We start from the raw sequence: 23,271 nt of genomic DNA, 5'->3' as shown, positions 1-23,271 counted from the left end.
GTCATCTAAAACCAAAATTGTGTCAATCTCTCAGAAATAAATATCAAGGACACATTTTCAGCAATCATAGAATAAAAAAATGATCCCTATTTCTTCATCAACAGCGGTATAAAATGGGTCAAAAATGCAAAAATTGTGTAACCCTCACTCTCTTGCTGTTAATATACTGTTGCAGTCTCTGAATTAATGCAACAGGTTCAGGCTCAGGGTGTTTCTGGGTACTGTCAGAAGGCATTCTGGGAAATGTAGGAGATCACTAACTGAGGTGTATTTAGATCAGGAAAGTTGAGAGAAAGTGAAAATAAATCACAAAATCTTAGCACAAATGCAAAAAGATCTCAGATTTATCTACTGTATATACTGATTTGTGTGATATCTTATGTAACACTGACTTATTGAAAGTTTCCTTAAATAGAAATGTTTTATGACAGTGACAGTAATGGGTTTCAAATTGAGGTCAGTGAAACTCTAAAGACACTTTTAAAATGTTTAAACTTTTTTTTTTTCAAGCTATGACTTTACTTACAACACGAGGACACAGGCACACTGATGGCCAGCACGATCCACACAATATCCATCCTGCTCAAGCAGATGGTCATGCGGGACAGGGGGGAGTCGACAGTGGGGCCTGAGCTGTTGCCGGTTGTCCAGGGGTCCTGTGTGGTGGCGGGAACCTGTCTGTTCAGGAAGTTCCTGCTGGCTGTTGAAGGGGACTCTGAGCTGTTCCCCTGAGCAGGTGCCTCCTTGACTGAACTGCTGTTAGCGAGCAACTCTCCAAATGTAGTTACATTCCCCGACCAGTGTCCGATAGGGTCATTGTCTGTGCCATTACCTTGAGGTGATGAGCGAGGACCAGCCTGAACATGACTGTCCTTAGAAGTGGTCTCGTTGGTTGCGGTGTGGTTGTTTTGGATGATCGTAGGACTGGGTGTGCTGGGGCTGGGCTCAGTGGACTGGGCTGGGGTGGACGCAGTGGAAGTTATATTCTCTGGCGGGCTCTCGACAGGAGAGACAGACCCTTCCTTTGGCTCTATCACCAGCCCAGCAGTGGGGGGCTCGTTCATGTTCGCAGGCACCTCCCTCAGGGTGATGGTGTGGTGTGCAGCCACCTCTGGGACACCCCAAGCCTGCTTTCTGAGATTTAAACCTAGTGCAAGATCATCATCCACTGAGGAAGAGGAGAGGGAGGTCAGAGAGGAGGGCTGATCTGGAACATACTGCCGGCTGGGGTCTGTGGGTTCCTCCTCACTCAACTTCAGAGGCTGGACATGGTGTGGAGAGAGCTCAGGTCCCAGTGTGTCTCCTCTGTCTGATCCAGAGCTGGACATAAGGGCCAAGGGGTTTGGAGCCCCTCTAGCAGCAGATTCCACATCTATATTTGGGACATCTGTGCTGGGAGATTTAGGGCTGCTGCTGCTGCTGGCCTGGTTAGTGCTGACAGTAACTGGGTTAAAGACTTGAGGTACCCTGACCAATTTGTGCATGTGGCCTTGGTTCACAATATCAGAGCTTGGCTCCTGGGGCTGAATCACACGGCTTTCAGTCACATGATCTGGCTTGGTGCTCACAGTGTTTGGGGTAACAGTATCTGTGTCATGAATGGGAGTTTTTTCATGAGCCAGGCTGGAGGTGTGGGTTGGGTGAAGCCAGGCAAAAGGGTGGAGTGTAACAGTGTCTGAGGGTTGAGTGCCTCCTGTGGATGACCATTCCCCACTACTGGAGCCTTCCTGATGCAAGTCCAGCTGGGAGGTTTTGGGGGCAGACAGGGGGCTGCTGTGGGTGGCTGCCATGGAGACAGAGTCCTGGGACGTCTGGCTGAGGTACAGCTCCTGTGCTGATGACAACAGTCCTACTGGCAGTGCTAGGAATGCTAGAACACCTGCAGAGAAAAAGGAAGAAAGATGATCAGACATGACAAAAGACTTGCACCATCACATCATCATATATCCTTTTAGATTCATGAATTACTGGACTATTTCCCTGTAATTGTGTATTTTCAGCATGTGTCTCCTTATACATCGTTTCTCTCAAGGATCCTGCGTTGCAAAGCGAGAGTGCAGCTCGACAGCTGAAATTGTCTCCTCAGGTGTTCAGAAGAGACGTGCAGTCTTGTCTTGCATTCATTATGCTCCTTAGCCTTTAATCTACTGAACCACTGTGTTTGTCACTCACCTAGTTAAACTAGATTGCTTTATTAACCGCATTACTCACTAGACGAGTACCACAGTGTGTGTACCAGTGCATGAATAAGGTGACAGCTGGGATTGGGAGGATGTCTCTGTCTCTGTCTTTGGTTTTGTTACCATGCTGAAATGTTTAAGGATAACACTGGGATGATAAAAAAGAAGCAATTATTTTATTTTAGCCTCCTGATAACACTGAAAAAAAGGAATTTATTATATAACTTTCAGTCTAAAAAATCTGAATCTTGTCTTCCTTTATGAAAGTCAAAATAAGATTTGATAAATTCATAGATTTCTGATGCAGTTTCAAAAGTTTTTAGATCTTTTATATGTATATACACAGTATTTTTTTTAAAACAAGGTGTCATTTGTTATCAAAATGCATTTTAAGCCAGTGAAATTGTAACAAGGCAAAATGTCTTGTAAGGATGCTTTTACAGTGAACACAATGGATGGAATTATGACAGTCAGAGCATCAAAACAGCCTACTTAACATGCCACAACCATCTCAGAGAGCCTGACATATTCTCTTTCTCGAGCTCAATTCCATAAGGAGGCTGTGTAGTGACAAGCCATTAGCAGGTGCCTGTGGGGAATATTGGTCCTATTATGTTATCCAGACAGCAAGAAAGTCATAGAGGCAGGAGCGTGCAAGAGCTTATTAATTTCCCCTTTGCTCCCCTCCCCTCCGTCCTTTATTGACACTGTTAAACACAGCTAATGTGAAACATTAGTTGGGCTCCCACCGGGTGGTTTCTACGCATTCATCTGAGAAACCGAACATGCATTTACACAAAGCTAACATCATTCCAGTTCCTCTCTCAGTGGGCTTATATGGCTTATGATGGATGCTGAACTGCAGACAGTGTGAGAATTATTTTGACACATACTTGTATTTTATTTTTATTTTGTCTAAACCCTTATTGGCTTATTGCTTAAAGGACAAGGCTGACAAAAGTCTATATTTGTTTTTATTGGCAACAGATTTAATAGAAAGACAACAATGTTTTACTGTAGGTCGTCCCTTTCTGACCTCTACTGAAGATGTACATTTTAAGATCCTGGTCACAAATATATAGTTTTATTTCTAAAAAATAAATAAATAATTTCCTAAAGAAGCTGGGAACTGTAGTTTTTTACAAATGTTACTTAAATAGGAGCAAGTAATGCATTTGATGGAGTCTATTTTCAGGTGCAGATTAATGCATATTTGATGCTCGGCTGAGTATTTACAGGGTGGTGTATGTGGAACTGAGTCAAAATAAACTAAAGTGGTCCTGTTAGTTGTAACCAATCAATCGATACAGTCACCCAGTGCAACGATTGATAGCTTTTGGACAACAGAGAAATAAGCTACATCATGCTTTGGGTACCTATAAAACACTTGTTAGTACAAGCAATGTATTGATGTTTTGGTCTTCTAACAGGATTTATTGACATCAAGAAAAAAATGTAGAAGAGTCTTTTCCTTTAATAATAGTGAAAGAATGTTTACACTGAATTGTGCAAATCTGAAAACATGTATTAAGACTGTTTAGTCCAACATCAGCTGATCGCTCTGTCGTTCAAATTTAGTTGTGCTGAGCCGGAAATGAGCCATGGATACACGTGTTGAAACATGAAACATACAGAAGTACAGTGAGTAATTTTACAGGAAGTACAGAGGCGGGTGTTAAAGTGTCTGTGACACAGGCTTGGAGAGATGTGGAGGGAGAGAATAAAGGAAAGTGATTAAGACTGCATTGTTTTGGTATCCATAGACCCTCCCAAAAACATCTGAGTCATAGAAACACACACAATCTAAAGCCATCCATGTGACCTCAATGTTGTGACCACTATTTAACCGTGGTGCTCCCTCAGTAACTATGGAAACCAAGTTTCCATTTCCAGAAGGGGCAGAGAAGGAGATGAGAGAAGAGGTGGGAAGAGAAATCTGTTAAACATGTAGGAAGAAAAAGGGTAGAAAGGAACAGAATATATATATATATTTATATGTAAAAAGATGATTTTTTAAAGAACTAGCAGCCCAGGCAGCAGTCAATATCAATAATCTCAAATTTCTTTGCCCTAGAAAGCGTCTCCATTTCATTAAACATATTCTTCCCTCTTTCTTCACTGGAGGATATAAAATACACCACAGCAGAACCCCAAAGCACTGACTATTTAAACTCAGCCTCTGAATCATTAATCATATTCCTCCATACTCAATCACACAGACTACCAGGATAGAGGGTCTGGGCGCTGTCTTCCATTAACCAAGCCTGTCACGTCTCTAATCCGTGGAGCCCACTCCAGACCCATATCTGGGGAGATAACACACATGGCCATCCTTGATTTATGAGTGTTCGTCTTTCCTGAGATGATCCTTTAGGCAAGAAAATTGAACACAGACAACCCTAACCATCTAAAGCGCAAGTATTTTGGCTATTGTTGATCCTGAGTAATGTGAATACTGGTCACATTATGACAAATTTTGCCTGCAGTTCACTAATGTTTCAATATTGAAGACAGAGTATGAACAGAACACAAGAAGGAGAGGAAAAATGGCCAAAAAATGAATAAAAACTGTAAAAAAAAAGCCACAAACTCATAGGTATTATGTATCAAACATTTTTTTAAGGTAGGATCAGTGTAAAGTAGAGCCGCAACAGCTGCAAGCAAAGTAAAAATAATGATGTTTTTCAATGCAAAAAGTAGATAAAAGAGATAATAGAGGCCAACAGGGAGCAAGGATGTTTACCACACAAGGTCTGGCTTGAGTCACACCTTCAATCAGTTCCCAAACCTGGCTGTCACAACCTGGCAACCTGACTCTCTGCTGCTACTGAATAAAACATAATACTCAGACTCCCTTTACAAAAAAAAAAGTTATATCAGAAATGGGCGAACTAAATGCTCTGGCACACACACAAAGAGGAACACATTCTTCTGATTCGTCCGGGTGATCACAAACTCGGCATAAAATGTGCTGTTTCACGACTGATCTCTAGCCAACATGGAAATTAATATTCATTTGGGACTTTGTAGTTTAGTTAAATCATATTTTATTAAAGATTGCATCTAAAATGTTAAAGGGGAGAATCTGCTTTTTAAGTTAGCTTGCACTCAGACATCTGACTGCCCATATATTCATTAGTGCTGAATATGTAGCGGGGGAACACTGGCCTTTAGATTCTGTATCAGACGCTGTGTTGAATTCTGTCATTTAATTAGTTTGGAGTTTGCAAGTGAGACTCCTTGTTTAACTTTGACAGGAACCACACTATCTCATTATTAAGGGTTACAATAATAAGGAAATATACTGAGTATCAGTGAGAGGAATGCGTATGTGGGGAGTAGAGAACAATCCAGAGATAGCATGAGGAGTTACATTGGACTGCACAAATCGTAAAAGTAATGTGTGGAAAATGTTCAGTATCCCAACAGGGTATATCCCTGTTAGCTCACTGGCATAATTAGCTATTAGCATCTAGCGATCTAGACCAGATCAGAGACCTGAATGGTGCAAATTACTAGATGGTGGAGGATAGTTTTGCCAAGAACTTTGTGAGGAAGAAAAACATGTTTACGGCTGTTAAATGAATAGTACAAATGTTTGCCAGGCTTTGTAATGAATGCTGCGGAGATAGTGACAGAGTAGAGTTGGCATACTCATAGTTTTGGATGAAAAATGCATCATGTGGTTATGTTTATAAAAACCCACGACTTTTATCCCAAACAATGTCTCCTACTGCTGGAAATTTCAGACCTTTCAGTCTGTTTGATCTTCATCGGGTACATGAATGTATACTGTCAGATATGTGATATACCAGATGAAGGTCTAACAGAACGAACTATTCCAGTAGTAAGTGAGGCGGTCTGCAGGAGTTTTCTCTTCTAAGTTGTGCTTTCCACCAACGCCTGTCACATGTTCATGTATGCAGAGACTTTTTCATTTTTTTTGAGAGGAAAAAAAACAAAACACAAACCCAGGAAACTGCTGGATTTTCATACCTGCTGACGTTCCAGATATAATATCCTGAATAAGGGGGCTTTGGCGCTCACAATTTAGCAGGAAAAGAGCAGGAATTTCATTTATACTGATGTGTTTTTTTTATGATAACATTACTAGCTTGTGGTGCCCATTGATGGTTTGAGAAATCCCCTGTAGAGTTAAGTGTGTATGGTAAAAAAAAATAAAAAAAAAGCTCTGGAAATGCGAGGATGAGTGCCACATAATTTTACTGGTTGCCTTTATTTCTGTAGCAGACTTTTGTGTGTTCAGCCTTTGAAGCTCCGCACAGAGTTAGCCAGCTATATAGAGAGGAAGCTAGGCTAAAACGGCCAAGAATAGAAAATAGCAAAGCCAATATAATGATACGACACAGTTGAAAGAAACATACCATCAGCAGCCCGTAGAGAAAATAACACCCCACTGCTACTGATATAATGTAGTGTCTTGAGTTAATTTCTGAATAATGAAAATATCCATATACAGTAAGCTATCATAACATTGTGGTCACATGTTTTCAGCCCATCTGCTGTGTGTGCATCCTTGATTATTTGTGAATGTGAAATCAGTTTTTTTTAACCTATACAGTATATTTCACGTTGCTGAATTTCTGTATGTGTGTGTGAAGGGATTACGTGTGTATCTGTGTGTTTTTACGGCGAGCCAAATGGGTGTAATTTGTCACAACGGCTTGAGCATCTGGCTGATGGAGTGAGAGCATAAGCGGGTTGAACGCAGAGAGCCTGGCCCTGCCTCCACAAAGACATGTGGCGCAGGCGCAGGCACGGGGAGTGAATTAACAAGAGGAATGATTGAAAAGGCCCAAGAAGTGAAGTGAGCATTATGAACATCCATTATTGAGTCAAAGCACTAAGAAGAACATGAGAAAATTGGATGGAAAAGGGGAAGAATGGTGAGGTCGGACAGGTGGTATGACATGCAAAGAGGAGGCCAGGGGTGTAGTGCGGTGTAAGAGAGGGAGATGTGTGGGTGTTTCATCATTGATGAGACACGGACAAAAGCAAAAAGGTTCGATTAGACACATTAGTGCATGCGTGAAAGAGTATTCATTATAAAATAAGGTGTAGAGACTATAGGAGGCACTTTTTGAAACATTTGTCTTGCTCAGCAACACTCGTCCACTCAGCATGTTGGCTGTTTTTAGCCTGACATGATTTCTCAGAGCACAAAACGAAAACAAACCCACAATAAGAGTCAGGCTATTTTCAGTAGTGAAGGACTGAGGAGGTGAACAACAAGAGTTTTCTGAATCTTTTTTTTCCACAGGGGACAAAAAAGAACAAAACTGGTGTGATTAGATTTCAGTGGTAACACTGAATTAGAGGTCTTTCTCCTCATCCTTCAACTATATGCTTTGAAGGGCGACACACAGTCAACACTGTTATCACTCACACCAACCTGTTGCCCTCACTATCTATATCACACAGCTGATCATCTCAGAATAGCACATGGTAATATCAAGGAGACAAACAACGCTGTGATAAAATTACTGTGAGATTATGCCCCCATTTATTTGACTAATGGTGTCAACCTGTTTTCCATTAACTAAGCTCAGGATGCATGGAGGGAGGGGCAATTTATGCAGGAAACCTGCTGAATTAGGGCTCTTTTGAATGCATAGGGAGCCGGTGACATTCATTCAAGTCCTCCATTGATGCCATCAGGGACATCAATAAATCATGTTGCAAAGCAGGTTCCTGCGCACTGATCCAATGCAGGCTTTGTCCCACCAATCATTCACGATTAGACTCAATGTCAGCGGACAGGGGTGGCTGTCACTGAATCTAAAGTTACACTGGTGAGTTGGAAAAACAACATAACATTTACTCCTGCTGATGAAATTCTTCACTGAATGCCAGATTTTCCATGGATCCACTCCTAAGTTAAGACTTAATTCCTATGCAATGCATCATGAATCTTCCAGCCCAATCAATCATACTGGAGCACTTAGTGTGCGGTATGCAAGCTATCAGTGCGTATGGACTAGCTTGGCTGTGAGATCAATCCTGAGGGGGGCTGCTTGCTGTGGAGGGTGGGATATTTATCTTTTTTTTCCAGGGGTCACCTCACGCTACGTGCAATGGAGAACGATGTGGCTCGAATGTATGGCAACAATCTGCCTATTAAGCAAATGCTGGAGCCAGGCTGGTTGTGCCGCATCATCAGTGGGCAGCTGGCAGTGGCACTATTTGAGTTGGAGGCTCTACAGGAAGCCAAAAATAGGCGCTGCAAAATCATCCATCAATAAGGCTTCTTGTGATGTTTGGTCAGGCTGTACTTCTGAACTGTTACTGCCCTGTCATCTCCCTGCTCAGGCAGCATGACGGGGAAGAAGCAAGTAAGTAAAAGGAACAAAACGCATGCATCCATTGAGAATCTGGCCAATGTCATACTCATAAAGGAAACTGCAGCCTGTATTAAGATTTAATATTTGATTGTAGTTGTTTTAGTTTTTAGTCATAAGATCAAATAATTCAGTAACAATATAGACTGTCTATATTGTAGAAGCATTAAAGGACCAGTGTGTAAGGTTTAGTTGCATCTACCAGTGAGGTTGCAACCAACTGAATACCCCTCCGCTCCCCCTCCCCTTCAAAGCGTGTAGGAGAACCTACGGTGGCTGTGAAACTCACGAAAAATGTAAAAGTGACTCTCTAGAGCCAGTGTTTGGTTTGTCCATTCTGGGCTACTGTAGAAACATGGCGGTGGAACATGGTGGGCTCCGTGGAAGAGGACCTGCTCCCTATGTAGATATAAAGGGCTCATTCTGAGGTAACGAAGACACAATGATTCTTGTTTTCAGGTGATTATACACTAATTAAAACATACTTATGAATATTATATTCTATTTCTGCCAAATCCGTTCAGATAAATGCCACTAAATTCTACACACTGCACCTTTAAATAAAATGGAAAAAACAGAATCTTTCATGTTTTTAAACTGGATTTACTGTAAATTGTTTCAAAAGATAACATCAGAACAATAATAATAACACACCACATTGACTATCTGTGTCAGTTTTTTTTAACTTCTGGAATAAGTTTTATCTGATGGCAAAAGTGTGCAATTACAACTAAAATTGTATTTAATTGGTCAAAACCATAGTTGACAATTAACTTGATAGCTTTGTTGCTTCTTTTAAATTCATACAGAGAAACAAATCATTGTTTGTTTCAAAAAGTTAAACCGCATTCACTTCACCGGAGAAACCAATATTTACTACTGCGGTGTGCTGTGGCAGCCCTGTGCTGATGTACATCAATATAATTGAGACTATTTTCTGGTATCTCAGTAATGCTATTTGGTATCAAGATATTTAGATGGAATTACTGTATGTCCACTTCATTATCTGAGAGTAAACATGCATAACTGCTACTTTGGAAGCTCCAGGGTATTGAACCATAACCTCCTCACCACCCAGCCAGTCCTCCATGGATCACATTTAAGCTAGTTTATGCTAATCACAACCACTCCAGAGTAGCGTAAAAACCTCTATGGGATACCCCTTAAATCCCCCTGGGCAAATGGAGAAGACTTTATCTACAGCGTCCATCAGAATACCAATGAGTCGATATTACATCAGACGGGCACACACACCACGGCGCTGCTCCCTAATACAAAACAAATCCATATCTCACTTTTGAGGATAAAGGTTGACAGACCCAAATCAAAGTAATCATAAAAAAAATGGGGAGTTTTGTTGAAGGTAGTCCGAGCCTTTAATTTTAAGCTTTGACGTGCTGTCAGAGCATGACAGAGAAACAGATCAGATCCATCAGCTTCAGGCGGACAAAACCCTTTATCAGCAGGCCAACTGGAGAGCTGTCTGACTAACTGCTGGTAAGATTGGATTATCACGCCTGGACAGAGCGCTATCAGCCCCGACTGACTTCAGTGGACCAGAGTACAGTCTAGACCTGCTCTATGTGAAAAGTGCCCTGAGATAACTTCTGTTGTGATACGGCGCTAAATAAATAAAATTGACTTGACTTGACAGCACTGCTACAACCACTACCAACAGTATTTCTACAATACTGTTAGTAGCACTACCTGTACCATTGGTGTAACTAATAGTATCACTACATCTACGATTGCTACTATGACTCATAGCAATACTGCTGGTACTACTACTACCCCTTAAATTACTGCAACTACTGCAAGTCCAATTGCTGACACTACTGCTTCCACTATGACTTCTTATACTATAAGTACTAATATTACCAACACTATCACTACAATACTGCTGATACTACTACAAGTACTAGTACTGTACTACTATTACTACTACCAGTGACATTACTTCCACTACTACTAAATATTTATTATTAATTATTAATGCTTCCACAAAGACCACTACTCCTACTATTAGTTGCTATTACTACTACTTCTACTAATACTGTACTAGTACTGCTACACCACTGTGCCCACAAGCACCAGTGTCTGTTGCTAATACCACTACTAATGCTACTGCTACTACTACCTCTACAGTACTAATACAATGACTACAAGTAATGTTAAGACCACCACTGTGACTACTACACCTATCACTAATGCTACTACTATTTCCACCTCTACTATTACTGCCACAACTCGTTTTACTGCTACTAAATTATCCAAGTACACCTCCTTCTGGTCTTTAGCATAGTAAACCCTGGAATGTAAATTGAATAATTGAATTAATTTTTTAATGTTCAGACGTACTCATGTTTGCTTTTGTATCTGCAAGGCATTATTCCCTGTATTTTTTCCATGCAAACCCAAAAATGCTCCTGTCATTTGATAAATCATGAGCCAAAACCTGCAACAATCAAGATAGTAATTTTAGAGATTCAATGCTTATTCATTGCCTAAAAAAGGAAACAAGAAACTTAAATTGACCATTAACTGGTCGTTTGATGAGATTTTCCATTCTCCTTCCATTCTTTTACTGGCTTGCATGATGCTAACTGGTCCCATATCCTCTGCCTATTTACAGATTTGCATGGTTTGAGTATGTATGACTTATCTATTACTTTATTAACGATGTGATATGATCGTCTATGGTCATGTTAGGTGTATATTACTTTTTTACTAACTTGTAACTGCATCTTTTTAACATTTTCTTCAAGATTAACATTATGTCTTATTGCTTATTGTTGCTCTGCATGTCTGCATGTGCATCAAAAGATATTTATAATCAGAATTGCTTGGTTGTGTTTCATTACCTTGTCTTGCTTGCAGGGCCACATGTACCAAACGTATTTTGGATACTGTTATTGTGATATTGTACTAATGTTTTGCAGTTTCATATTGCTCTGCATGGCTTGTGCGCTGTCTTGAGAATGCGTATTTTGTTGCTATTGTCTTTATTGCATCTTGTGTCTGTAACTTTTAACCATCACTTCATTGGTTTCAGAACATTTCGCCAAAGGACTGCAGTTGAAAATTAGCCAGCTGGCACATTTATAATCCTTAGTCCATTGTAATAATCCATAGACCATATAAATAAGTAAATAAATAAAAGAAGCATGAAGTAGTGCCACAACACCCACATCGGTACCTGTATTCTATCTTCTGGTGATACCTAAAGGAGAATGTGACATGGATACATGGTCACATAAGTTGTCACCATTTTGAATTTGAGGGGAAGGGCCCTTTACCTTTACCATGTCTGGAGTCCATGAAAACCCATAAACTAAGGAGGCGCTGCTTTTATTTCCACAGCTGCTAATTATCTTCTTCTTCCTCCTGTCACTATCACGTAACTGTTACTGAAACTACAAAAAAGGTGTGTTAAAAAAAAGGTGTTATTCTCTCTAGATTTTCGCTATTAGCTAGTAATTTTGAACATGATACAGCTATATAACAGTTAGGTTGTGAAGAAAACAACATATATTTATGTATAATGTATGTTAATCTCAGAGTCAAGCTATGAAAACTGGATGAGTCAGGTCTCATCATCTATTTCACCTCAAAAATGTTTTTCCTTCCTCTGTGGTGATGTTGCAGAACCACAATCATCTTTCATGAATGCAGCCTCTCAATAAAGAATAACAACTGTCTTCATTGTAATTCTTATTTTACTGGCTGTGGAAACGCAGACTCAGATCATTTTGAAATTCACCCTCATGGAAAATATGTGAGTCTTGGGTGTATAAATAGAGCGCCATCTTTACAGTAGCACAAACAGACAAATTCCTTTGGTTTGCTCCTGGGTGTGTTCGCTGCCATTCTGGGTAGAGTGTCTGCCCCATGGGGGAAACAGACAGATAGGGCACATCCTGTGGACCCCTGTGACCGTCCTGGAGGAGGCCTGGATGGGCGGAGTAGTGGAGAGGCGGAGCGGGGAGGGCTTTACAGATGTGAGCCCAGAGATAAGAGGGAAAGCTTTCGCAACAGGATAATGGCTTCCTGTTTGAATGCTCCACAAATTGTTTGTCAGGTTACAGCAGCTTTGAACAGAGACGTGTTTATCTGAGAATCAGGCTGAGGGAGAATGCGAAAACAAGAACAACAAAGAGTCCTTGTGCTGTTTACTGGGATAATGATTTAGCTACAGCGACGGTGACAGCAGTAACAGATCAGACAGGAAGGAGAAACATTAAACAGGAAGTTTTCTGGATTCTGGGGAGAGCACTGAATTGCAGGCCTGCAGTTATACAACTCCATTAAAGTCACAGACACTTTTGCTCTTTTACAGAGAATTTCATTGGCATTGGCAGCCCTAAAATGACCAGAAGGTGTTGAAACTACATACTATAATCATACGAGACATGACGAAGTCTGATTGGAAAGAGTTCTCACGCCTTGTGCTCTCATTTACACTTCAGACAAACAGGTCTTTCAAGTGATTTTTTTTTAAGAAGCTCACTTCAAAATGCAATTTGCACCTTTGGAGAGGAGACAGTTGGAAGCTATTGCCTTCCTTGTCAGGCGTTGCTTTGAAGACTGAGCTGCCAGACAAAACTTAATTTGCTAGAATCAAACGTTGAGTCCTCTCTATTATTTCATGTGTATTATGTCATCACACCGTTTTCTGCCTAAAATGCAGAGAACAGATTAAAAAAAAAAAAAAAACAGCACTGAGGGTGACCAGAGGAAAAGAGAGAAACTTCCTGCTCTGTCAGCTATCATGATGAAGGATCATCTGACTTAGTTCTTTTCTATCTGCAGCATCTCTTCTCTTGCCTGCAGCTTGAGGATGTTGAGGCACATCTGTGTCCTGCAGATGGCTGGTCCAGAGAGAGAAATCAGAAATGTCTCTGGACTGCACAGACAAAAAAAAAAATCTCAGGTGGGACTCTCAGCTCTGCATACTGTAAAAAGGCAACCCTGATGGAAGCGTTATATGCCCGTAATCTGCCTCAGGCCTCGGCTGGATGTCCAGTACGCATGAAAGAAAGAGTCAGCGCTATGCTTTCAAAGACTGGATTTACAAAACCAAAAAAGAGGCTCTAAAATATGGTCTTAACATTAACTCTGTTCACAACTAGTCTGCAGCTTCGACTAAGACTCCCCTCTTTATATTAAACCACTGCAATGTGACCTTGCTCCCCCTCTGTTACAGCTTAAAGCACTTCGCTCACAGCAGTCCAGTCCAAGTTTATCACTTCTGAGGGATTGAGGCAGATTTGTCAGAGACAGCCTTTGGATCCACTGCCCTGAGGTGGAGCTTGGGGTGCATACCAGATATCATCAGCCTGTTTAGCTAACCGTCAAGGAGCCTGGCGGGTCCCAGTCTGACCTCTGTGTTCCATATTCATGTGACATTCGGCGGTGGTAGCCTGCCAGAGCTTTGTACATCCACTCCCAGAGCCTTGATCCCACCCTCTGAATTTAAAGCAGCCCACACTCGAAGATTGAAACAAGAACTAAAAGAATACAGTATCTGATGTCTACAAACTAAAGGTTCCCTAAAGGCATTTCACACTGTGACCAGCAATAAAGGAATAGTTTTTCATTCACACACAGATAATACAGCAAGACTGATTTATTCACTTTCTTGCCAGGCGTTAGAAGTTGAGAAGATTCACCACTCCGATGTCTGCACACTGAAATTGAAGCTACAGCCAGGAAGTAGTTAGATTAGCCTATCATCAGGACTGGAAATATCTAACCTGTGAAGAGGTAACAAAATCAACCTGCCAACACATCTTTAACTCACTTACTAACATGTTTTATAGATATCATTTGCTTAATCCTCCAACAAGTTGAAATGTACATAGCCAAGACATCAAATCCTTTCAAGCTAATCTCCTGAAGCTGGAAGCTGAAGCTATCCAGGGAAATATCTCCCTACCTGATCAATTATGACTAATCACAGATTTCCCTCTGCTGTCTGCCATCTCTCAAAACAATAAAAAATCTTCTCAGACTGATTCAGACATCAGAATGATGATGATAACTTCTGCTGTGCTCATGTCATATGGGAGTTACTGTAATTACCAGTTTCCAACTGGAAAATATTGCCAACATCAATATTATAAATTATAACAACAGATTTTTATGAAAGCTCAAATATATTTGATTTGGTGCTTAATGAAACAAAAGTGGCTGAAAAACATGATGGATGATGGAAGATGGATGCTTCTTGTCAGCCAAAGACCATTGTCCAAGGTAAATAAACCAAAAATTTAATGGATATAGTGCTATAATGTCTATGCACACTGTCCATACTATATGATATGAACGTGGCATAAAAACTCAAGGTGCTAATATCATGGAGACAAACAATATCCTGATAAAATTACAGCAAAATTATGCCCCCATTTATTTGACTAATGGTCTCAACCCATTTTCCATTAACTAAGCTCAGGATGTATGGAAGCTGGGGCAATTTATGCAGGAAACCTGCTGAATTAAGGCTCTGAACTGACTATACTGGATCACTATTGTCACTGACCGAGTCAGTAGCACTGTTGTCAGTTCGGATGTGACATACATTATGTTACAGTATGGTTAAAGGCTTACTGAAAGACCAGAAAAGCTACAAGATCAATCATGATGTGATAACTCTGTTGCAAATACTGTGGTGGCTACTGAGCTATTAAAATGAGATTATACTAGGTCCTATTATGTTCACATTGTTCATAAATGACCTGGGTTAATTTCTTAGTAACAGCTTTATTCATTATTATGCTGATGACACAGTAATTTACTCATCGGTGCCTTCTATTGACAAAGCTTTGTCTAATTTTTTGGCTATTCAAAGGGCCCTGATTAAATTTAAGCTTTCACTAAATCCAGATAAGACAAATGACATGCTTTTCACCAGATCTCAAATGAAACATCACTATTAGTACAATACCAGGGGCTCAAATTAAAAAGTCCCATGTTATAAGTACCTGGGTGTCTGGTTAGATGAAAAATTATCTTTTAAAACTCACGGTGAGGAACTGACTAAAAAGCTCAAGTTTAAATTAGGCCTCCCTTTTAGCAGTAGGTTGCAGATTGACTTGACTATGCAGATGTAATTTAAATGCATCCCTCCAACCTCCTGATGCTGTTCTCTTAGATTTATTACAGGTGACAGTTTTAGAGCCATCATTGTATCCTTTATGAGAAAGGGGTGTGGACATCACTTACCACTCAAAGGGAACAACACTGTCTTGTTTTTATTTATAAAGCCATCCTAAATAAACTACCATTTTATTTATCATCACTTTTAAGACTTAGAAATACGGGATACCTTGCATAACCTTGGATATCCATTATATAAATACAGAACTGGGAAAAACTGCATTCACCTATTTTGCTCCTCATAGGTGGAATAAGCTTCAGGACTCCCTTAATTAGACTAATTATTTATACTACATTTTAAGATTCTGTTGGATGATCTTTTATATAATGAATGCTCCTGTTTTTCTTAATGTGTCCATTTTATACCTGTGTAATTTTTGTATTTTAAGTCATTTATCTTGTGTTTGTGTTGTATTTAGATTTGGTTTAAGTGTTGGTTTTACACTTTTTGTTATATTACTTGTTCGGTTTTGTATTAGCCGAGCACCATTGTAAATGTGAGCGTTGATTAAATAAATAATGGTTCAAAATAAAGTTTAAAGAATATTTGTTTAGTAAACAGTGAACAAAATAGTCACTGACTACGAATCTTTGAGCTGAACTGAACAAAATGACTGAAATCAGCAAAGTGATTCATAATTTCGACCTCTAACAAACACTCAGCTAGCTTCACCCTCACCTGGGGTTGGATTAAGACCTCTAAGAGTCACTGCATATTTAAAATATTCCCAACCTGTCAAATTTGAATGTTTTCCATGTAATATGAGTTTTGTGACCTTTCTTGATGAACATTACCGTCTATCCAAAGTTTATTCCAAAGGTTTTTCTCTTTACAACCTGTAAATTGTTTGTATGTAATGCTGACATACAGAAAAAAAGTTATAACTATATTACATTACTATAAAGATATTATAATATTATAGGACCAAAATTAATCAATAAACCTATACCAATGAGAATGGTTTATGAGTTTGGCAAAATGACAACTTTTCATGAGAAAAACAGCCTTATTTTAAGCTTGATGACAATGCACTTTTTTTTTTGTTTTATCATAACATGCAGAGGCATTATTATAATCTTTCAGTTTACCGGAAACTCTACCAAAATATGGAGATACATGGTTTTCACTGGAAGTATGCAAGAGCCCTATGGCATGCTGGGACCCCGTGTGCACACCCAGGACACCCTGATGATGCCCTCGTCCCCCCGCTCCCCCCCTTGGGTCCACTCACTCAGCAGCTGGCAGCGCAGGACCTGCAGGCTTGTCTTCATGGTATCATGTGATCCGGCTCCTCCTCCACAGTGCTCATGATTCTCTAGTAAAGAGAGACAGACAGCAAAAAAAAAAAAATTAGACAGAGAGGTAAGATGAAACTCAACGCGCTGGTATCAAAATCACATTCATGTCATGGTCAAGTATCATTGTGATATACTGTGATTATGTTTGGGAATGTTTAAGCAGTGGACAAACAGAAAAGGAAGAAGGGATTGTAAACCAGATTGTGCGGCTTAACCTTGACAGTTTAATCCTTGTAATGGCTGCCAGAAAACAGTAACACCTCTCACAGTGGATAATATGAATAACACCTAATTAACATTTCACCACAAAATACCAAGTAGGGCTTCAGTGGTGGTCAGCCTCAGTTGCAATGCTTCAAATCAGCATTGGCATCCTGCGGGCTGTGCTGGTCAGTAAAACCAATTATGGAGCATTAAACATTGACCAGTAAGCCGTGTTCTGAGACAGCCACTGTGTGTGTGTCAGCGAGACAAGTACCCAAGGGTGCTCTTTGGGAGAATGACTCACTGATGGCCTTCTACTAAATGAAAGGCCACACACAAACACACTTCTCCTTTCACCCCTGGAGGAGTGTGTGTATGCAGGTGTGCATGTTTGCATCCCTTGTGGAAATGCCCTTGGGCAACACATGTGCCCACAACACTCACCCGCACCAAAATAAACAGACACATACCTCTAAAGAAGCCATTACACACACACACACACAAACACACACCTAAGCACCCTTCTGTCTACCTGCATGAATAATACTGTATGCTGTGAGTGTGCATGAGAAATTGGATTTGCACCCCCCAGGACGAGGCGTCTGGTTGCAGGCAACCTGTGTTTCCGCGGGAGACGTGTGAGATGAGAAGGACGCACAACAAAAGCAAAGGGTACTGATCCTTTCATAAGGCTTCATTTCTCGTAAATACATCCCCGCTCTGGAGACTGAGAGGAGGCAACTCACACTCCATGTGAGTCATCCTGTTTATTTTGCTGCCATTGTGGCAACCTTTTAATGCTTCTAAGCTGTAAATCTGAAGTATGCAAACACTGAATATTTAGTGACTTTTGAAAACTTTGTTGAGTAAACAAAGCTGGAAGTAACAGCCGAACACGCACAAGCAGAACGTTGAGCAACCTGACTGATATTAAATGTGATGAAATGTGTATATTTGTATACAACAGTTGCAAAGTTAACCTCCATGTAACTAGGGGTTTGTGTTGCCTGGATGTTGTCTTGCAGGTTTTGCTAGCCTGGATAACAAAATGGGTCGCTAATAGCAAAATGAATGTGATAAACTGTAACATTACTCAAAAATTAAGATTTTAAGATTTGAGTTTTTTGAAGGGACATTAACAGTAGGCCTATCTATCTATCTATCTATCTATCAACAAATTGGAAAAACACTTTGCAATTTCTCCTCCTTGCCTCACTCTCATAGAAATAAAAGCAAGCAACAAAATATGCTATCAAGGCACACTTTTAGAGGAAATATGCACACAATTCTGTTCTTGTTCCAAGTGTTTAGAAAACAGAGACGCTTGCTGCTTTGCCGCCTTTAACTCACATCTTTGACTGTAATGGAGTGTGCTCAGTCTTAGTAATATAGTGTGAGTAATTGCAAAAGAGATGAGGCTGCAAGAATACAGTAGCAGCAGCAGCAGAAAATTAGTTTTTCCCCAGCTTCGGATCTTTTTGAAGAAATGACACTAGCTGCAACCATCCCAATCCCATCCCCTCATCCACTGATGGCAACACCAACACCGTACCATTATAGTTCTACTCACTTCGTGTGCTTTAATTTTCTTAAGCGTCATGTTCCTAGCCTAATGAGCTCAATGGCAGGGTGTGAAGAGAGCAGCCGAGCCTCTTCACGGTGATTACACTTCATCAACGCTGCCAAGCCAGAGTAGGCTCATAGACACGCTCTTTAATTCACAGGGCACAAGGGGTGAGGCAATGGGAAGATAAATGGGGAAGGAGAGGGTAAAGATAGTGACATGGTGTGTTTCATTTATACTTGTTATCACAGAGCAGTGCAAGTGTTTTTTTTTTTTTGTTGAGGAAGGAAGACAAGCTACATGGACAAAAGACAGCCTGCTCCGGCCTCCTGCTGGGGAACTGAATCATAGTTCAGCTCTGTGCATACGTGCAGGTAAAAGATAATACAGGATGACAGTCAGGGTAGGTCCAACCAAAAACAACAGACAGAAAGAGAGGTTCAGTGGCAGCTGTTGACACTCGCCCACCAGTACGGAGACCTGAGTGCAACTTCCAGCAGAAGCACCTTGCACTTCTTCACCCACCAACATATGCCCTTGCTTTTTTTTGTGCTTTCTTTTTAAAAGTAACAAAAAGCTGTTTTCCGTCAGACCTGGAAAAGAGGAGCTTCATTCACAGCGTGAGCTCATGCTGTTAGAAAATTTCTTGCTGGCAGGTGAAAAGAAGGCAACTACTTGTGTATTGGAGGGAGCACATCGCTATCTGTATCTTTCCCAGGTCAATGTTAAAGGCAGCAGTGACAAGAACTGCAGTGCATAGTGAACTAGGCGCTCCAAATTGTGAAGGAAATGTTTTGTATATTTGCCTTGCACATTGACAAAAACAATAAAACTAAAAAAAAACCCCACCAGACACCAGACAATGACGCTGCTTTCATCAAAAAGATTCAGAGGTAAACATTCACATACCGTTTTCTGTCCAGTGTCAGCTCAGCACTTTGCACATGGCATCCTAGCTTTTTATTGGAGAGGGAAAAAAAAAAGTTGCATGGCAACTGACATGCACACAGACGGCAGCCATCACCATGGCAACCCTAATAGTACATTATATTCAAATTCATTCACAAGGACATTTTGGGGCTGAAACAAAATTGAATAAAAAAAAAAAAAAAAAAAGAGGACAGTTTGAATTACAGTAAAAAAATATCACTCACAATCGGCAGAGTGAGAATTCCAGTAACAATCTGCTTGTTTCTTGGACTCGGTACAGGCTTTGTGTTTGTGGTCCTGCTGCCTGGTCCCCGAAGGTCCCAGACTGCAGCTCTGAATATTGTGTCTGGAGGGGGTACAGCCTAGAGGCCAAAGCCAAGGTCACCTGAGACGGCACAATGAAATAAGCCTGTCACTCCATCTCTCCGTGACCACTAGCCGCAGGGATAACAATGCTTTTAATTTTGGACTTCCCTCTATTCTGCGGTTATGTATAGGGGCCGAGGCAGCAGGCTGGCTGCTTGCCCACAGTGGCTGCAAACTGAAAGCTTTTCCATAACGAGAGACGAGGAGGAGGAGGGAAAGGAAGTGTGGGAGTCGACGACGACTGTGTGAACTACAGTGATGTTCTCTCACAGTCAACTGATAACTGGACATCCAATCACAACTGTTCCAACTGATGCTTCTATCCCTCCAGTTTTGATGCCACGCTCCCACGCTTTCGTTTCTCTCTATGTTATGAACCGGAGGGAGCTTTCTGTCAGCTTCTGTATGAGGAAGGTGGTACAGAATAAAGAGAGGTGTGAAAGTGTGAAACCTGCAGCTTTGAAGTAATTGGACAGATACAGGCAGAAGGAATAACAAGTGAGAAAAACGGGTCTGTCAACTGAAGCTGCAACTATTTTTCTGAAAGTCATCCAGTAAAATTTCTTTTTTTCGTCATTCAGAATTTACAGCAGATTTACAGTACGATTACAGGATCTATGGCTGTGCATATAATAAGCTGGTTACATCATTTCTGAATCCATCAAAGCAGTGGGATCAGGCTTGATATGATCTCCGGGTGTTTAACTCCATTTCAAGTTGTGCGAAACATACATTCCCTCAGCCCAGCCCTTTCACTGTGACCCGGGGGACATGCCCACACAGAGGGCGTCCATTTTTCCTTTGATGTTGTTTTACCCTTTGATGGAAATCAGTAAACAGCCCCCTGATAGCGCTGTAGCTTGACTCTTGCTCCGTCCACGTGTTTCCTGCACTCGTGTTGACGAGGCCCCAGTCCTGCTGAGATTGTGGCCGTGACTCAGGAGTACGGCTTTACCTCTGGGGGTGTTTGACGCCATCTTGGTGACCTTGCAAAACGACCAACTTAGCTTGGCAACAGACCGTGGCTTATTGTGAAACAGGGAAGCTGATTACTGATTACGACTATGAACAATCCTGTTATGAAACCATATTTCGACAGTGGGAGAGTTAAAAACCAATGCCAGTGACTCAAGCACAAGAGAGACTGTGGCTGACCTGTGGGGCTTTGATAACTCAATTATCCAGCCAGGATACACACACCAACTGAATGATTACAAGTATTGATTCGATGCAACAACAGGCCTAAATTGAATGCAAGGAGCGAGAGCTAGAAGCAGGTTTCCAGGTAGCTTTTTAATCCTCACATCCCTGAAGGCGGCCATATTGCTGAGTCACTGCGCTGCGCTGTATGTGTGAGCGCTGTCAGTCGTGGCCCTGGATGGTGAACCTGTCAGGATGAGTTGCTGGTGCTGCATCATGAAGGCTGGCGGAGGCTGCGCGGGTTATCAATCAGCGGCATCGCTCCCCTCCAGGCCCTCCCCACAGTACAGCAACACACAAGCCATTAAAAGAACATTAAGCTCCCAGCATGTTGTTCACTCTGACCGTAGCCGTGGAGGAGACACATCACCCTGTTCAAGCCGGTCACTAGGATACCTTACTTGGTTATGTAACAAAAAATATAAGGAGAAGACACTTTTACACACACTTTTCATCTGTGTATGAACCCGACAGACATGAGATTACCTTCAACATCTTGTTTCTTTAAACAAACATTGAAGAGTTAGAAGTAATGGCATGGATATTAAACCTTTTCTATTGATGGTGTAACTGTTATGACGACACCTCAGGGTCCATATTTTGCCAAAAAGATCTGTATTTAGATCATATTGTGCATGTGGGCAGACAGCACAGAAGTAGATTATGGTGCAGTATTGGTTTGAGAAGCTTCTATGAGTAATCTTATTTTATTTTTTAACAGTAAATCTGGGTCATCCTTGGACTCCTTTGTAATCTTTTGTAAAAGCTGAGAATACAAGCCTCCATGAAAGAGCAAAAAAACTTTTCATAGCCACCTTTGGGTTCGATACTCAAAACAGGGCTAAAGTAGCCTCGTACCAGACCTCTGAACCACTACCCACATCTGTAAGTCTTTCAGCAATTCAAATAAATCAGGTGTCATGCTCACTCACGGGTCTTTCCTCACTTTGAAAGACAGCTGTGCTGAAGCCAGAGAAAATAGCAACAGAAAAATTGCCAGAAAAGTGTAAACAAACATGGATGAGATTGACACAGCTGTCTAGGTTGTCAAGTAAAATTTACAGAACAACTCTCACAATCTGCATTTCTTCAATTGCTATGAAAACTGTTAAATTAATTGCTTCTGTGTTGTCTGAAAATTATGTCGGCAGGACAGATACATCTGACTGGTAAAGATAAAAACAACCACTCCCAAACAGAGGACAAGACCTAAACTTCAACAAAAAAATGCACCACGCTTTAGGGCCACATGTCTGCAATACCAGCATCATGCTTACACTGATAAATTTGATGTGCTCAGTGAGCAAGCTGTCAGCTCATATCCATGTTACCACCCTTTTGGCTATACTCCCTGGGCTAACATACTCTATATGTCAGAACCGAGCATTAAGGACAGTGTAGCATTCAAGATGATTCGCCTGTCGATAGTCATTAATGTAGGGCGATGGCGCACAGCACAGGAGCAGGAACCTACTGTTCCTCATATTGTGTTAGTCACTCCGGGATCACAGATGTCAGTGGGATTGTTTTTTTGGCTTCTATAGCCAACTTTGATGCCTTCTCTTATCGTCACACATGCCAGAATGTCAGCTTCACACTCACGTCAGATCAACAATGAAGATGAAACCTACGATTGCTCTTGCAGGATGAATGAATCTCTAACTCGTTCAGTGGAGAACTCCCACTCAGAAAGAGTAGAGCACCTGTGTTCAGGGGCAACTGAGGGGGAGTGGAACAGCATCACTGGTCTCTTCATTACTCAACACACACACACACACACACACACGCACATCCAGGAACACTGACTAAAAGCAATTCATCAGAGGAAACGTGGCCAAAGCCCTATATGTGGGTGTGTGAATACATGTGAGACAGACAAAGAGATAAATGGTAGCTAACTAGAATTCCTGCCGATTTGTACAGCTGCCACAGACTCCATTTACAAGCAGAAGGTTTCATAGTATGAGCTTCCTGTGCACTTTCTAGTTGTTTTAAATATTTTTGAGTCAGAAAC

The 23,271-nt window shown here is 41.1% G+C and overlaps 1 protein-coding gene across 1 annotated transcript in view; it reads right to left on the bottom strand.

The window, feature by feature from the left end:
• Positions 1-491: 491 nt before the first annotated feature.
• tmem108 (transmembrane protein 108) overlaps positions 492-23,271 on the bottom strand; it is a 43,545-nt gene continuing 20,765 nt past the window's right edge. The window contains exons 2-3 of the mRNA XM_067577947.1: positions 16,927-17,010; positions 492-1,879 (exon numbers count right to left, since the gene is read on the bottom strand). Of these exons, the coding sequence (XP_067434048.1) occupies positions 519-1,879; positions 16,927-16,966 (1,401 nt within the window). The 5' untranslated portion in view covers positions 16,967-17,010 and the 3' untranslated portion in view covers positions 492-518. The remainder of the gene's footprint in view (positions 1,880-16,926; positions 17,011-23,271) is intronic.

Source organism: Thunnus thynnus, chromosome 21 (genome assembly GCF_963924715.1).
Source record: "Thunnus thynnus chromosome 21, fThuThy2.1, whole genome shotgun sequence".
Taxonomy (NCBI): Eukaryota; Metazoa; Chordata; class Actinopteri; order Scombriformes; family Scombridae; genus Thunnus; species Thunnus thynnus.
This window is presented reverse-complemented; position numbering and strand designations above follow the sequence as displayed.